Below are 18629 nucleotides of genomic sequence, written 5' to 3' on the forward strand. Positions count from 1 at the left end.
TTTAAAGAATTTATTTGTAAATTATGGTGGAAAATAAGTATTTGGTCAATAACAAAAGTTCAACTCAATACTTTGTAACATAACCTTTGTTGGCAATGGTCAAACGTTTCCTGTAAGTCTTCACCAGGTTTGCACAAACTGTAGCTGGTATTTTGACCCATCACTTTTTTTTGCTTGCGGAGTGTGGGGCAATTTTGTTAGACTGGCGACCAGTCTGACATGGCTGACTTCAATCAGTGAAGTCAGCCATGTTCTGGCCTCTTAAACTTGCTGGATTACAACGAAACACCACATAATGTCGAGGGCAGGGTAAGGTCACCACTTAAGCCCTAACATGACTGCAGGCTTGGGCGTTGTACGAATATGAAGGCAGTAAATTTTGACTTGGTCAACAAATCACCTGACCTGGCATTAAACTCAACAACAATTGTGTTTAAGGTGACGTGGACGTTTCTGGCTTCTCAGAATTGTCTGACTTAGTTGCTTTTAGCGGTTGGTATGCTTTGTCTTCAGCGCTATTACATCCACTTATGAAATTGGTAGACTCGTCCAGAAGGTCGGTTTTGTAGCCGCACCAATGCCAGCACTGGTTCCAGGATCAGTGGCAGAGCCTCATGTCTTCACTCTCCCTCCCTCCACTCCAAAGCTACACCTCATCCACCGGGTTGGGAAGTCCCTGCATGGGAAGCTCAACCGCCTCAATCCAGCCCGGCATGGAGAAAACCGGAATATTTATAGAACATTCTGCCTCCCTGTTCCTCCTCCCAAAGACAGTGTACAGAACTACACCCCATGTGGGAGGAGATGCTGGGATTGGATCAAGCTAAAATGAAGGGCAGACGATAGGACAGCAGCACACCTGGTGGAGGCTCACTTTTGTTGATCAAATTTCAGGATTCTTCCTTGACATGACGTGTGTAAATGTGGATTTTCTTGTGTTTTCTTTTTGTGTTTGCTCTGATTATTATAAGGCACAATTCTTCAGTCAGTCTACAACAACTGTGTATGATTTGAATTATTACTCCTCAAACCCAACTACTACACACTCAGAATATCTACAAGTGAATTTAAATTTAGATTAAAAGGTGCCTTTTGGAGTTTTCTGGTAACACGCATTGTGTTTATTTTTGTGTAACAAACATGAATGCGTTTCCTTTCTCACTTCTCATTTTCTTAAAGGTTTGAGACCTGTATGATGTGTATATATATATATATATATATATATATATATTTGTATTTCCTAAAATACTTTTTCCCCCACAGTGTGTGCTCACAAGTTTTACAGTTTTAAGAAATACAATTTTTTCATTCATTTTCACTTCAAGGCAGCATTAGTATCCAATATCTTTGACATTGGCCATTTTCATTTGATCCATTATAAATAAAAAGGTCATTAGAGCAGCTTTAATTCCTTTATGACCACAGTAGCACAATCACCCCCCTCTAGAGCTTTGGGATGCAACTTCAAGCAGCAAAAAAAACCAATTTGTGCAGCAGTGCTAAATATGAAAAATCTAATTTTTCTCTAGTGAGACATTTAACAGCTTGTGTATGTGTGTCTTTCTCTATGCGCGTGTGTGCTGCAACAAGCCTTATTCCTCTTTTGGGCCTGGTAAAAATAGTGGTGGTGGATGTGAGGTCCCTTCAGACTCTGTTATCAGCCTGCCCGGCCGTCCCTCCCACTGCCGCAACCACAGACTGACCACACGCTGCAGTGAGCGTGCACGCGCGCACACACGCAGACAGAGACACAAACACACAGCAAGTGCAAATAATTGCACACCAATTCATGGCTCAGTCAAGTAAAACACATGCACAAAGAAACATATAAATCGGCATTCACATAAAACCAGATAGAGGTTAGGCAAAGTGTGGACGCGCCCAATTAGGCAAAAAGAGATCCCAATAAAGACAGGCTGAATATAAAAAGAAATAAACACACTCTCTTACTCTATATAGCTGGATTCTTGCACAAACAAAGCTTACATGTGCACTCTAGACATCAAGTCATACACCCTCACATATGCATATGCACATGGGTGTGACACCCAAGTGATTTAGTGGCGTGTGCATCTCTGTGTGCACGCAAGAACTGTGGTACTACATCTTTGTCAAAAGTTATAGCAGTGTATCTCAACTAGACCCATGGGAGCGGTTTGTTATTTCCATTATGTCCAGAGACGTGGTTATATTTTTGTACAGCCTGTGTGTGTGTGTGTGTGTGTGTGTGTGTGTGTGTGTGTGTGTGTGTGTGTGTGTGTATATATCACATTATCTGGGCAAAATATCTTAAGAGTATGTTGAAATTAATACCAAAATAAAATTCTGCCAAATTATTTTATTTGCAGTCCACAGTCGGATGCTGCATGAGATCAAAAAATCCACTACATTTGAGAGTGAACAGTTCTTCACCTTGGATATAATAATTCAATAAAAACACCTTCATCTCAAGGTCCCTTTGCTGGCCTTTGAGACCTTTCAACCAGAGGATAGAACTGGAACAGAGAGCAAGCAAACTTCATGATGAATTCTGTGAAATGCGATTGAAAGCTCTGGAAAAAGCTAGTAAGGAGTTGAGATTATTTTGTAAATCGATGTATTAAGGTCAGGGTCTTAAACTGGGAGTCCTTGACTCCCTATGGGATATGAGGAAAAATTGCAGGTGTCAGTGAAATATGTGTCTTTATTTTTAAAAGGGGACAGTGCACATTAACAAACATAAGGACAATGCCCAAATGTAAATGAGCCAGATTTAGCCATACAGACTAATTTTCATCTAAAGTCCCTGGCAGGTTGATGTTATTAGGATGTTAGGTGACACTAGGGATTAGAAATAATATTTTCAAAGGTTAATATTATCAGTCACTACCACCAGGATAAAGGCAAATGTCCAATGTCAGACACCAGTATCAAACACCTGGGATTCCCTCTGGATCAGATACATCTCGTGGCGCATTAAAAGCAGGCTGCCTGGGTTTTCAGGCCCACACATTCTTTCACTGGTTCATCCCTGAGGGTTTTCTCAGAAAGCCCAGGCAGGCCACTGGCCAAAGACAGCCGACCTAACAACCGACCGAAAGAGTATGATTGGAAGAGGAACAGGAAAGAATGCATTTGGGGGGAAAAAAACAGCAACATCACTGCTGCCAGAGGAAAGGAGACTGTGATACTCTTAATTCTCTAGCCTCCTTCTCCTCAGTCTCATTCAGCCTCTGTTGTGGAAATACACAAAGGATTACATCCGTTGTGTTGGCCCTCCTCAAACCACCACAGGCCGCAGCTTTAATACTTCTGGCCTGTACCAGGCATTGTGGGCCAGAGCTGGTGCTGGCGCGTGTCAAAAGCAGAGTCCGGTGTCGGGTTGGGTTAGTGCTGGTCTGTCCGATTGGCTTGTTGCATCGACAGAGTTTTGGGGCATGCTGGAGTGATTGAAGTGATTCCAGTGTATTTTAAGATGCTGTAAGCGCCATACTCAGGCCATCCAGAGGACGGGACTGCCTCAAGTTTAACCAATCAAAAGTCAGGCCTAGTTACTTAAGGAACAGTCTTCTTGTACTTGCTTGATAACTACCTAGCCGTTTGGAACTCAATTAATGTGATGACCATCGTTTTATCAGTGCTTATCACACATCACAAACTGTTCCGAACCTGCAATCTAACAGAATGACCTGGTAGGTGCTCCGCTCTCATCTGCGATATGAGGTTTTGCCTTCTACCTCTAGGGCATCTGAGGGTGCGAATTTAAGATTAAAATATTAAAAATTAAATCTGTCGTTATGTCTGTGGTATACCACAATTTTTAAATCAGCAAAGATTTCAAAATCCTCCAGTGTGCACCAGGCATTGGGCGCTCTGCAAAAACACTTAAGGGCTGCGCATAAGCCGTATAATGGCAGGGAAAACCCTGGTGGTTATCAGACCTCTTCAGGGTGGGTGTGAGAATGTCAGCAGCCTGCCTCAGTAGCTGTGATGGTTCCCACATCTGACCCACTAACAGTTGCTAACAGAGGAAGTCATTTCTCCCTCGAGCAAAAACATATGCCACCTGTTGCTTCACACAAAATGAAGCATATTAACATACATTATGCATCTCCCAAGGCTCAACACAATGTCCAAATCATCTACAGCGAGTGTGTGGTGCGCGCGCACACACACACACGCACGCACACGCAGTAGAACACACTCACCGTCTCTGTCTTACACGAGTGCAGAATATTTTACACTCTCTATTGACTGCACGGCCACTGTGTTCCTCTATCAGTGTTTGTGTGCGTGATGCTCCCCTCCACATGTACCCTGTAGACCTCTAATCTCTGTTTTACTATGTTTAGACCACTTCAACTGCATACAGCTCTACAGCGCCTGCTTTGGCAGTCCTACCCCGCTCCACAAAGTTAGACGCTCCTTACATATCTGCCTGCGTAATCTCATTAGCTACCTACACACCTGCTATCTATAGCCTGGTTACAGATGGTCTCTACAGATATACACAACATTATCAGGACTGCCATTAATTCAGAAAAAGCAATGTATTGCACTGTCATGGTGAAACTCCTTGATAAAAATTCTACACAATGGCCCACACTGAGAAATGGTAACAACGTATTAGGAAAGAAGTGCGAAAAAAAAAATTGCAAGTAACTTTTTTTAAACTTTTTTTCCTCAAACACATTTTCTTTAATGGCCTCTGAATAGGTTATAGTTATCCCTTTCTTCATTTGGGCTCATGGTCGAACTGTATATATGAGATGACCAATGTAATTATTGGTTAACACAGAGCAGAACATATGTTTGAAGGAGAGTTATTGAAAGTCCGACAGAGGCACTTGAGTAGGAGATAAGTTGGTGCCCCACTAGAGATTTTCCATTACACCACAGTACTGTGGGAATAAAGAGAGACACTGAACTTATTCTATCAGGGATACTTTACTCTTCACAGTTTTATAGTATTTGAAAAAAATATGTATGTAGTAAATAATGAATATTTCAATATTTTACAAAATTACCATTAACACAATGTCATTGGTGGGGAAATGTGCAGCAAATAGTAACAGGCTACACTAATAAGAGTAGCAAACTTCAAATGGGGTATTACAAGCAATCATTTAAAGCCAATGGCAATACAGAAATGTAACATAGAAAAAAAACAGAGTACAATGTATATATGTGTTGACGTGAGTTATTTTTTATATTGTTCAGCAGTATTCATAGATCTAGTGAAGCTGAACAGACAGTGTGTGAGGTAAGATGGGCTGGCGTGCTTTTGGTGGAAGGAAAAAGGAAATTAAATGTCCAAGGAAGGGCTGCAGGCATCATGTGTGCTGTATCCCATACAGACTTGTGTCTGTGTGAGTGTGACGTACTATAATACAGCTTTACTCTCGTCTGGATGGGCATTTTTTAAAAATGAATTAAAAGCGAAGACACAGAAACGGGGCTTGACATTGGCAAAAGAGAAACTGACAAATGATAAAAATTAACGGGCCACTCCTAAGCACCGCCCAGCTAATCACAAACTGAGACATTCTCCATCATCTTTTTTATTCTCTGATGATCGCGCTGCTTTTATTCAATTTCCAAAGAGTAAAACAAACAAACGTCACGGCAGAAAGGTGTAGACATCACCATATTGCTGGCCAAAAGATATCCGACATAGCAACAGTAACTAAAGGCGGCGCTAACTGGGAATGCACCAATATTTCTTATGACCCCTGTGTTTCTTGCATGCTCAAGGAAAATGTAAATATACTGGAAAGCTATTTTAGCTCATATAAAGACTGAAACAAATTAGAAGTCCTTCAACAAAAAATTAATTAGCATTTTTATTTAATAATTGACAGATTCCTAATTGATTTTTCAAGCAAAACAGGCAAATATCTATTTGTTCACGCTTCACAGAAGTGAGGATTTGCTGCTTTTCTTTGTCTTTTATGATGGTACACTGCAAATATTTGGGTTTTGGACTGTTGGTTGGACAAAACAAGCAATATGAATACATCGCCTTGGGCTCTGACAAATCTTCAAATAATTTTAAGATGCATGACAAGACACAGAAATGGTGAAGATGAGACACAAAGAATACAGGGCAGCACAAAGAAGCAACCTCGTGTTACAACATTCATTACGTAAGACTAAATTACACCGGGCCGCACAAAATATGATCTCACCCTTTTGTATGGGAAAGACAGACACAGGGAAACAGCCAGAGTGGCTGAAGACAAAGTAGCAGCAGAAGGACAGAGAGACAGGACAGCACAGCAGGAAGAGAAGGCAGGAAAGACATCAAGAAAGATATTTTAAAAGGAATGACAGGAAGCATGACCACAGAGACAGAGTTGAAATAGATGGAGAAGGAGCTGAAGAGACAAACTGAAACAGATCAGGAGACATCTGGGGAAGCTCCACACATGGTGGCCATGACAGGAAAGCAAACTAAAATCCACTCTCCTCCCAAAATCTCCTCTAAGCCTTTAAGAGGCCCACCTCTCCTCCCTCTCCTCATCGCCATCCCTTGTCTTCATCCCACAGCGGACCGCCCTGCAGTCCAGACTGCTACCAAACCATAAGTGCTCCATCAAGAAGGCAGAAATCCTCAACAGTGCAGTTTTCATTCTTTGGGTTGACCCCTCTGCCTGGTTCTTCTCCTTCATTGACCCCATCAGTGGCATTCAATAAAAAGGCAGGGGAAACTCCCTCTCCCTTTTTCCTCTGCATGTGTTGATATTACCAGCAGACTGTTTGGTTGTGTTTGTCAGAGTGTGATGACAGAACTAAACACTGGTATTTACCCTGCGATAACCGCCTTGTCTGGACAGGCTCTGTGTGGAAACTGTGTGCGGGACTGACAGAAAATGTGTGTGCATGTGTGTGTGTGCTGAGGCTATATCTATCATCTCTGTGTGGGTGTGCACATACACATGTTATGATAACTGCTTTGGTAATTGGATTTTCTGTTTTGTCTTTGTTGAGTGAAAACCTCAGTCTAGATTTTCATGTTTGAACTTGAATTAAAGGATTATAAACTCATCTGTGAATGAGTGTAAAACCTTTCAGTGATATTGTGTTGGTTTTGTCAGATTTTGTCGCTTCCATCCAGAGAATATTCACATAAAAATGCTTGGATGGAAACGTGCTCCGTGTTTCCCCATTGCATAATAAGTTTTGGGTTACATTAGGGCTTTTGATTTAGTTTTTCCTTCTGTTGTCTATTGTCTAAAGCATTCTTACTTTACAGCATTTTCCCACACCTGCCTAAAATTGTATGGGCTTAAAACTCCAAAATAACAATTATTTTTAATTATCTCAATCTGTTGACTATTTTGCAAATAATGAATTAATTGTTGAATCTGAAATTCAGAAAATTGTAAAAAGAAAAAAAAAAAAAAAAAAAAACCTTGCTGAAGGTGAAACTTTAATTTACCATCATTTGAAACACAAATCCTCAAATTTGAGAATTAAAAAATAATTGTTTGATAATTTACTTTAACACCTAAATCAATCATCCAAAATGTAGCAGATATATTTTCTTTTAATCAAGTAAATGTAAAATAATCGTTTCAGCACATGTTAAGATACGCTTCATAAAGGAAGGTTTTATTACAGGGTAGTTGTACCTAATAAACTGGCAACTGGGGTGTGTGTGTGTGTAGGCAATTCCAGGAGCAGACTGCACTAAACCAGTCTGAACAAACCGATTTGGGATGTCGGGGACGATGTCTTTTTTACCCCAGTGTGACACAGTGGCAAACTGGACACAGGATGCTTCATGAGGCCCAAACAGAAAAACTTACATGACTGAACTTCTTGGATCATTTCAACTAGTTTGACAGCATCTTTAATGTGCTTCGTTAATTGTAGGTTTTGATATTCCCTATCCAGGAGGTCTGTCTCAACCACCTTTTATCACGATACCAATGATGATGAATTATGTCAACTCCACACTGTGCCCTGTGCCCTTTGTTAGTATGTAAATATACATGACAACAGTCTTCATTGGTACATGTTACAAACTTTTTCACTGTTTTCTAAGCAGCAGCAAAGTGACAGACGACGGTTAAGTGTTGCAAATATTGAAATATTTTATAAAAAACAATAACAATTGTAAAAACATCTTTATATTTGCCACCCGGTGCCAGCAGCTGCCACAAAGTGCCACAGGGTGCCACAAGATGTCATGGAGTTCCACGTAGTACCACAAGCTGCCTGATACGTTATCCGGATAATAAACAATCCGATCTTGCAGTTGTGTTTACACCAGGTATTTTTAATGCATTCTTGTTATCCTCATTAAGATCGGAGCAAAACCTATGCTTGAGTAATTTGAGGTGGCGGCCAATCCGCCTCAGACTTTTAAAAAAAAAAATCACAGAATTTTAAGTGTATTGAGTTATGGGGAAACGCTGTCTACGACAAATTCTTAAATTGTTTGTCCCCTCTTGTATAAAAAAATATTGTGTCAGTTTAGCCCGGTGTGTTGCAGTACCAGCGTGTAAACTCCTCTGCGACTAGATAAATGATACGGCGTGTTAACAACATGAGTGCAGCGCACACTGTCACACAGTTATTTCTTACTGCATGACATTCAATTCCCACCAGTATTGTTTTCATCTTTCACGCAGTTCTATTGAATAACGCATCTTTTGGGGTTTTAATGGAAACAGAATAGATGCATAATCAGTCATTAGAGGTGTGTCACTCTTTCAGCATTCTGCCTTTCTATATTTTATGTTAGCTAAAACCAAATATCTACAGGCTATAATGTTATGTTGTGTGTGGATGCCAGCACATTGTAGGCTACAGATTTTCTTTATACCTGCCTAAGAGCAGAACACAATGCGAGCCAGAGTACCTCTAGACGTGGTCAGGCAGATCTGATCAAGAACATTAACATTATCCGAGCACATCATAATATAAAGTGTAAATAGGGTGTCTGTGCAACATCCTCCCGGTGTCTGTGGCAGCTAGTGGCACCTTCTGGTAGCTACCATTTCTAGTCTGCCACAGGGTGCCACTAGCTGCCACTGCCACCGGGAGGATGTTGCGGTCTCTCCCAGTTTAGGTGTGTGTGTGTACGCCATCTCAAATTGTATATAAGTAAAACAGTGCCATTGAGCAACATACTGTAGATTCCGGCACTAGCAATCAAAGTTTGATACCAGCAGAGGCTCCTATCACTAAGTAAACACTTGTGGTCATCTAAGGGACTGTGATTATAGCCCACACCGAATGTTATGGCATAAGTTATGTATATATGAGGGTACTGGTGTATGTTTATGTGTGCGTGGGTGCAGACCTGCAGCAGAGTCCCATGGATGTGGTTGTGTTGGATATTGGGTCTAGGCTCTGGAGGAAGCTCCTGCAGTAAAGTGTGGACGGTGGATGGGACTTGGGTGACCAGCACGAAGGGGACGAGGGCCCGAGCTGCCATTTCTCTGGTCCGATACACTGCCGAGCGACCGCATCTGCAGAACACACACATACACACAGCGGCATCATGGAAAGTTATTAAAAATCACGGAGCATGGATAGTTGGATTGTTGCCATGATCCTTGATTATGTTACATTGTATGTTTGAGTTAATGGAAGAAGATATAAGGTTTCACTTTATCACAGGTCATGGGTTGTTATTGTAACTGATAAGTTCAATTTATGTTACAGCATTCACTTGGTTATGAAAACTTATGTAATCACTGTGTGATCATTCTTAATTATCATTATTTTGTGCTCCAGTCACATTATGTATATATTCAATTTAAGAGTGATGACCCGTGACTTATTTGATTTGGACAGTTGCCCTTTTTTTTTTTTATGCATACGTTATGTAACGTCCCCATCTTTCGTCCTCACTTTGTCTCTCTTGCCTGTTGCAAAGGCAAATGATCAGAACCTAAACAGCTCCCAGACCAGCAGACAAACTATCAAGGCAATAATCTATTCCATTTTTGCCTCCACTCTGTCACCCTGAGTGCAGGCTAAAATTAACCTTGTTTACAAGCTGATAGTCTTTCCTTCTCCAGTGTCATAACACTGCTATAGTTGACACGAGGGAAGGACATGACCGAGACCTGAATGAGATGAAATGAGAGGAGGTGGGACCTATCAAAAAGACTGAAGGAAGTAGGCAATCTCAGATTTTTATTTATATGTGCAAAAAGCTGTAAGGTGTAGTTCAAGGTCAATTCTTCAAAGAGCACTAACTAAGTCAATAGGAGGAAAACCCTGCCTTATATATAAACCGCTGTGTAGTTTCTTTGTGTCTGACAACCCCTTTACACCAGACGACCTGGTTTGTGCTTCCTGCTTAATATTTCATATTCTCAGTGGTACCTGTAGCAACAAGCCCCTTCTGCTGTTTTGTCACACTGAATACATACAGTACATACTGTACAGTCACATGGGAACATCGCCAAGCACAGACTCACATACACCCGTACAAGACAAAAGTCAAAGGAGGACGAAAGGTGCGTGTATATTGGTCCACTGTGGAAAATTCAGTGAAAGGTTCCAGAGAAACCAGAAACTAATGGTACGCAGAGGTGAAAAGGAAGCTTGCTTTTTCAGCTTTGGTATGAGTGAGGGATAGGTATGAACTACACAAACATACAGCGGTGTAAAATCTATGTGATTTTTTTTTTGGAGTGTGCAAAGAAGACAAACCAGTCAATAACTCCTTGCAAATATTTATTGGCACGTTGTTAATCTTCTGTGAGCACTGACAATTGTTTATCTAAAAATTCCCCCAGTCTGACTGCAATGTTTATATTAGCATAGATTGTATAATACAAGTGGACGTAGCCACCATGACTGCCATTTTGGCCGTCGCCATCATGGTTTTTTGGGACCAGAAGTGACTATATTTGGACAAGAGGGTGGAGCTGGGGAGGGATACACATACTTCCTTTTGCAACCAGTGTAGTCGCCCCCCCGCTGGTCATTACAAAGAATGCAATTTTAAGGCGCTTTCACATTGGCTTCACTTTTCAGACCCGGAGTTTCCCCACTCGGGCATGACAGACAACCAAAGACCCTGTATCAAACACAGACAACAGTTTGCATTCCTGAGCTCTACGCGCCTGTAACATGTGAATTCATGCGCGCGCACACACACACACTAATGACCAAAATCCATGCCCATGCACTTTCCAGCCCTCCCAGCAGCCATATGGGGCCCATATGTTAACTATCTTTGCTAATTTATCCCATTGAAACACTTCTGCGAAAGGAAATGACAGTTTGGAAGGGTGTAATTTTAGAAACAGGGCCGTCCCCTGTGGGGTCATAGGCAGACTGTTGACTGGCATGGTCGAGACTCATCTGGGGCTCATTTTGGAGAACTGGGTGAATAGTTTCCTCCATAGAGACTGTAGCATGTTAAATAGGGCTAAATAAGCCCATGCTACAAATCTGCCACTGAAGAATGTAGGAGTTAGGAAGGGAAGTGGTGACACAATTAAAATAATTTTGCTTTATTTATTCATATGGGCGAGAGGTAGCTGTCCGAATACAATAATTATTTTACTTTACAACCCAAACTCTTTGTCTGTATAGTTTACTGTCAAACCACCATGTGTAGAATTGGAAAATGTCTGACTTTGGCGACCCCCAGTGGCAGTATAAAAAAAAGACACTGTGGCAAACCGACATGGATTTAGGCATTAATGTACGTCATGCAAATTTAAAAGTGGTCATCTGCTTACAGCTCAAAATGTAATAACGCAAACAATACTCGCAGACTGCTCATGTTTGAACACTTTCAAGGCAGACATCCAAAGTAACACACATAACCTAAGCATGCTAGCAATGGAAGAATGCCGGGGTAACATTTCCCAGAAGTTAAAGTGACAGTTTAAATAAAATAACTAAATAAATTTGACTGGATTGTTTTTACATTTTATAGCCTGTGCCAGTAATGTAATTGGCCTTAGAATAGATTTTATTGTTTATGAGAATGTAGAGTACATGAGTTCTGATTTATCACACACAAAAAACCCCCAATAATTTATTTTCAATAAATCTAAAAACGCTAATTAAAGCCAAAATTAGTTGTCTGTCTGTAGGCAAAGCAAAGGTCCTCCCTGTGTGAGTTTGGTATCTTTTCTGTTGTTATATTACAGTACTCCCTGAAGCAACACATATGTTGCATCAATTTGAAGAACTAATCTCTTATTAAATATATAAGTGAATCAATGTTCATAAGATGTTTTGGGTGTAAAATCTTTTTCATCAAATGCAAATATAAATAAATAAAAGATCTGAAATGTAGGGAAGAGAAGTATAAATAGCATAAAATGGAAGCAATATACTAAAATATATACCCAAATTGTACTTACAGTAAATGTACTTGTCCTGCACTGCTGTAATCACATAAAAATATTATTTAAATAAAAAATAACTTTAGGGTTAATAATACAGTGCCACGTTGACTGTTACTAATAGGAGACGCTGGTGGGCCCAGATTGCCACACAAGGTCCAGTATAACTTTACATTTTGAAATTCGATGACAGAACATAAACAATTTCTTTCTGTCTGGCAGGGTTCAGACATTGTTGGCAAGTTCAGCCTTCTCTCAGCGTTTGTTTACAGTTTTCCCCGGTCAGCGCCCATGCCAGTCAACAAAACGATAATTCCATTACCATACGAGCAATGAGGGAAAATATATGGGCTCTCTGCTGGGAAGGAAATGACAGTGGTCCCTATTGAAGCCTCACTTTAGTTTATAGGCATTACCGTGCCCTTTCAAATGAAATGAAATATGAGGCAGTAAGGATGAGAAAGGAAAGGAAGGGAGTGAGGCAGGGAGGCTGAGGAGAGATGCCTGGACTGGATATATTGGGACATAAATCACTATCACAGCACTCTGAGGTTTTAGCGTTAAGGCAGAGAGAGAACGAGGGAGAGGAAAAAGAAAGAAACTGAAAGAGAGACATTGGAAGCGATAAGACAAACTGTTCAAAGATGTTAAGCGCTGGAATGAAGCAGCCATCAATTATTAGAATAAGTGTGTCTGCTCATCATCATCCTCCCCCTCTTTGTCGTCATCATCATCATCATTCTCTCTATCATTACCCAGGCAGGTGTCATGCATGCGGAGGCCAGACCGCTAAGGAATGTCAAAAATGTTGTGAGGGGGATAAAAGGATATAAAGAACAAAATGCTGTGTGGTGGGATGGAAAGCTATATAGGAAGAATTATTAGGCGTGATGCTCCGTCCTGTCAGCAGAGGAGAAGCTAAGCCACATTTAATCCTTGGAGGTGGCGTGTCAGAGGTAAGAAGAGGGCGAGGAGGAGGAGGGGGCAGTGACAGTCATCGGCCTCATTAGACATGTCCACACACGCCTGAGGAAGATGAGTTGAGGGATGGGGGCTTGGTGGAGAGAAACATGGCTGGAGCCAAAGAAATTAGAGCTGGGCTATATTTAACATTTCCAACATGTGGGCTTCATTTGGGTGGATGTGTGTGCAGCATACCTTCTCCAACAGTAAGAGTCAGCCAGCAAGTCAGCACTCGAGCTATAGACTTGTTAACTCTAGATAGGCATTATCTAAAGATTTCACTTAATGACATGATTTGTTAAAATGAAAAGGCTGGTTTGGAAGAATGTACACATTCTTGAGGCTACACACGGCATCTTTGCACATTTGTAGCTCCAAATGGTAACTATTGTACAGCCACTCTGTGATCCCACTTCACTTTCCATTTGTCACCTTTTGAAAGTTTAGGCAAACAGGACAAACATACGGTGTCTCACTGAGAGTGGAGCTGTCAAGCCCAACTTTGTGATTAAGACAAGAGAGAACTCCTCCAGTTTTAATTAACAGCATCAAAAAAGGCTATAAATGAAAACACCAGAGTGTGGTTCTGCTCAATACAACATAGTATTGTGATATTGTAGGTGGCAATATTATATTGATACACAAACACCAAATATCAATCTTTTAGTATATAAATTATTAATATTTTGGGTACCAGAATTATACAATCAATTGCTTTTTCAGTCCACAAGATGGTTCTAAAAACAAATTCTGGTGAAGTCAGTAAGAAAAATGTTTTACAATAATGTTTAAAAGTGCAATATCGTATCCTGACTAACGTATTGTGATAATTTTGTATTGTGGGGCCTCAGGTGATTCCCACCCGTAGTAGACAGGAATACAAAGGTCATGTAAGTCTCAACCAGACTTGAATGAATTCACACCAAATCAGGAGCTGTGTGGGTTTAGGCTGTGGCAGTGGGGGCCGCAGGGAATACCGAAAAATGTGGTGGAAAAGTTGAAACAAATCAACTTTTGGAGAAACAAAACCTGACGTCACGCTGCGGCCACAGTGCTCCACAGTCAGCCTGAATTATCACTGAAATCAGGCGCTATTCAGGCGGACTTCATGGACCAAACTATACTTTCCTAGTTGTGTCCTCGCTTGGTTTATTTTGTGACCCAGCTTTGATGTCTGCATCTGGCTTGCAGTCTATGCAGAAAAATAGCGATACAAAGAAGCTTCCTTTAATTTGTGTTAATTTCTTTGAGAGGGAGAGAGAGAGAGAGCAGCGGTCGAGCTAGAGAGTGAATGAGAAAAGGGAGTGTCAGTAGCAAGAAAGCCGGTGAATAAGTGGAATAATATGTTATTTTGTGATTGTTACACAGTGATTAAACGTTAAGGGAGAGTTAGGCTTGTCTTAAAACAATAGTCAGGAACCTACATGAACACTGAGACCAGCTTTTCTCCGGGGGGGAAACTACAAATGTCAACCTCAAAGTGGTGGACAGAACAACGGGCTGCTAGAGTGGATAAAAACATCTTGAGAAACAATGATTCTGTGGATATTAAACAGTTAGCTAACAGACAGGGATCAGCAATCTAGGTTGAGTCAGCTGTAATAGAGCAACAACAACCAAATCCCCAAACTGATATCTCCCCCATGTTCTACCAACATTTACCAACACACGTAAAGCAATAGACACATGGGTGAACAAATACTCACACTCAAGTGCTGTTATCTAAACCGTCAGTAGAGCATTCCGACCTCAAGGTTCCCCCCCCCCCCCAATACTTCCTCTCCACCCTCTTCTGTGACAAAAACTAATGCTTTTAGCTCAATAAACTATCTTAAGGCAATTTACACACTGCATAGGAACTAAACAGCACACTTTACAACATACTCAGTAACATTACAAACAATAAAGGGAATCAAAAGTGGAAATAATTCCTGCACACCTAACAATCCATTCATGAAAGCTTTTAAATTTTGCCATGTAAAAGCTTGTCTGAACACATGATCTGACACATTTGTCGTAGACTGTGTCTTCTCTGGTACACACTGAGTCGACGCCCGGTTCTGTTCCCCTGAGAGTGCGAGTTGCACTGGGAGAGCGTAGCATGTGAGGAAGATCACGTTACCTCGCCATTGCCAGCCTTCTATCCACAAAACATCCACATCAACACTCCAAAAGTGTTTGCTGTGCGACCATCCAGACTCTCATGGTTTTATTTTATACACATTTGCAAAACACTTTGCAAAAGTGATCTGAACTATATATACACTATATAGGGTATCCAGATTTCTTTTAATAGCACAGTACAAACAGTAACTCAGAAATACCTTTATTGCTATTTCAATCTCTCTTACTGTGTGTGTCTCATGTCTCAGGTGTCTTTAGACCTCACTTTGTAAAGGGGCAGTTGAAGTGTTAGGACTTAGGTTTAAGTAAAGGTTTGTGGATAGGGAATGTATTGAGTCAATGAGGGTCAGAACAGTAACACAAATGTGTGTGTGTAAGAGGCTTCACTTTTATTTGCAGGTGCAGTAGATGAACGTGTTCCAATAATATTTGTAGCTTTTTCCATCTCAGGAATGTATAAAACGAAGGCTGTAACCGCAGTTTCCCACTCGCCTGTAAGGTTTACTCCCTAGTAAACACTGAGCGGAATTCAGATAAAAGCAGTCACAATCTAATCAACCACTGCCACACAAGACAGTACAGGCAACAACACAGAGACCCGCTGCAGACATGAACATGTGAAAAATACACTAGATTCAATGAATCATTGATTGATTGAACCCAGACTAGACAGGTGTTTGATCTTAAGTGTGCAGAAACACAAATCAGACAACGTCACACGGACTCTAAGGACTTTTTTTTTTTTTTTAAATCAATTTTCCAGTGTGGTGTTAAGTGAACTGGATTTTCAGGGAGTGCAATGTAAAAAACACAAACAAGTTCATTTAAAAGATGCAGAAGCACCTGTGCAAACAAAAAACAAAAGACCACACACACACACACACACAGTGTTTCAGTGTTTAGACTGCAGGTGTTTTGTCTTGGTGGTTGTTCTATACTTAGAATGACTACTGGTTCAGAGAAACGTTTAGGAGGAGGCGTATCATGGCTAAGAGAACAGGTGGGTGACCTTCTTGGATTTGACAGAACATTCCCCATGCTAAGGTTTATTTTTTTAATATAAGCATTCAATGGGACTGAAAACTCATTCACATTCATTGTGATGAAACAAGGGAGGAGCTGAAGAGAGGGACAGCATTACGCCCATTCACATTTTGTACCGCTGGTCATTGAGCAGCTCTACTGGGATTCTTTTAAGGCTCAGCAAGGAGCTGAAATTCTCGTTGAAGGCCATAATAAGAACGTTACAATAATGTATTTCTAAGCAAACATCACAAGAACAGCAGAGAAATAATCTTCCATTTTTATACAGGAAAATACACTGCAAACAATGATATCATAGGGTACTCATTCTGATACTATAAAACGTGATGGGGACAAAACAATCTCAACACAAGGGCCATTTTGTAGATATACAGTTTAAACTACATCAATGTTATATATTCTTAATATATTATTATTCCACCTGGATTTTATCATTTCCACATGAAAGCGAAAACATTGTGATTAAATGGATTTTTCTTTAAGACATGAAGGCAATACAGCTAAAAATTCATTGTACATATTGTACATGAATATGTGTATGCTTGTGTTTGTGTGGCACTGACACCCACCTAATGATGAAGGGCATGAAAGGAGCGAGTCCCAGAGGTGAAGACGATCCATCCATGGGAGAAGGGTAGAGTCGACTGAGCACCAGCAGCAGCAAGAACAGACTGGGGTGAAGCTTCACCTGCCCACTGTCGCTAAATGTGCGCACACACACACACACACACACACACACACACACACACAGAGTCAGGTTTGAACAATGCAATACTGATGTCACCTGAAATATGCAGGTGACAGTAGTGTGTAACGAACAGAGCGGCCTTAGATCAGTGACAGCTGTATATGTCAAGTAGGAAGTGGAGTTACTGTATATGACTTGACTGGCACTTTTTTTGACCCGTTTCATTGACTTGCATCAGTATCGGACTATGGGATCTCCTTAGTCTCCTTGGCTTTTTAAGTGTTCAGTATGTTTCAAACAAGCCAGTTTGTAAGGAGTGTCATGGGAACCTATGCTGATGCTGCCCTGTAAAGTCTATTAAGACACTGTACAGTATGTGATATTGGGCTATACAGTAAACTTTACTTCGTTAGTGAGGGGCTGTTGTAAACAACTGGGAAGAGATGTACGTAGTATGAGAATTCCTTCTCAGTTGTTATCATACATGGTTTTAGTAATGCAAGTATATATTTTTGACTTGCAGGTCACCTTTGTGTAAAAGGGTCAAAGACAAGGATTTTTAAAATGTATTATTTGAATAATAAGGATATTTTTATATTATGTGAACTACTTATTTATTAGCTTTCTTGCTGAAAGTTAGATGATAATAATGATACTACTCTCATGTCTGTATACTAACTCTGAAGATAGAGCAAGCAGGTGAGTAGCTAAGCTTAGCATAAAGACTGGAAGTAGCGTGGGTCTGTTCAAAGGTAAACAAAAGTACACCTACCAGCACCTCTAAAGCTCACTAACAAACATGTTATATTATTTGTTTTTTTTATTCCATTCACAAATGAAACTAGAATTACCGCCGACATGTCAAATTCCAGTTTACATCCATGTCGGTCCAGACTCACAATATATGTAGTAATACCCGTTTGTTCAACTGAGTAATGAAGGATTATCATAGATGCTAGACACGTGATTACTTTGTAAAGATGGATTCTTATAGAGTATATCTACACAAAGTGTGGCGCTTTTGTTTTCTCCTGGCATTTTTAGATGCAAAGCCTTTCTATAACCTGTAGGTGAAACTCGTTCACAGAATCACAATTAGCTAGCAATACTTTGTTGGTGGTCACGTGATTATGATGACGATGATTCAAATTTCAGAATGAGGCATTAAGTGAAAGGCAGAATGGACCAGATGGAGGACAGCCTGTACTGTTTTGTTATCATTTACTCACTGTTTTGTTCCAGTGTGTAAAAACTGGAATCAACTAATTAAATCTTAAATGACGGATAAAATCCTACTTTGAGGTCACAATGACTCAAAAGGGTCATCAATTCAGTGTCTGACCAACTGTGAAATATGTCACACTCTCCCCTTCTGCTCCTGAGTTATGGTGTTGACTAGTGGTAAAAAGTCTTTTTCCAGAACATTGTGTCGTCTCAGTGAAGAAGACCTTTGACATTTGGTGTAAAACATCACTTAATTGTTGTATCCCATTAAACAT

At 40.5% G+C, this 18629-nt stretch overlaps 1 protein-coding gene across 2 annotated transcripts in view; it reads right to left on the bottom strand.

The window, feature by feature from the left end:
* The window catches only part of LOC123984325 (thyroid adenoma-associated protein homolog), a 184538-nt gene that overhangs the window by 155325 nt on the left and 10584 nt on the right, over positions 1-18629 (bottom strand). For both annotated transcript variants that reach the window (XM_046071145.1, XM_046071146.1), the window contains exons 5-6: positions 17012-17143; positions 9293-9461 (exon numbers count right to left, since the gene is read on the bottom strand). In XM_046071145.1, the coding sequence (XP_045927101.1) occupies positions 9293-9461; positions 17012-17143 (301 nt within the window). The remainder of the gene's footprint in view (positions 1-9292; positions 9462-17011; positions 17144-18629) is intronic.

This window comes from Micropterus dolomieu, linkage group LG15 (assembly GCF_021292245.1).
Source record: "Micropterus dolomieu isolate WLL.071019.BEF.003 ecotype Adirondacks linkage group LG15, ASM2129224v1, whole genome shotgun sequence".
NCBI lineage: Eukaryota > Metazoa > Chordata > Actinopteri > Centrarchiformes > Centrarchidae > Micropterus > Micropterus dolomieu.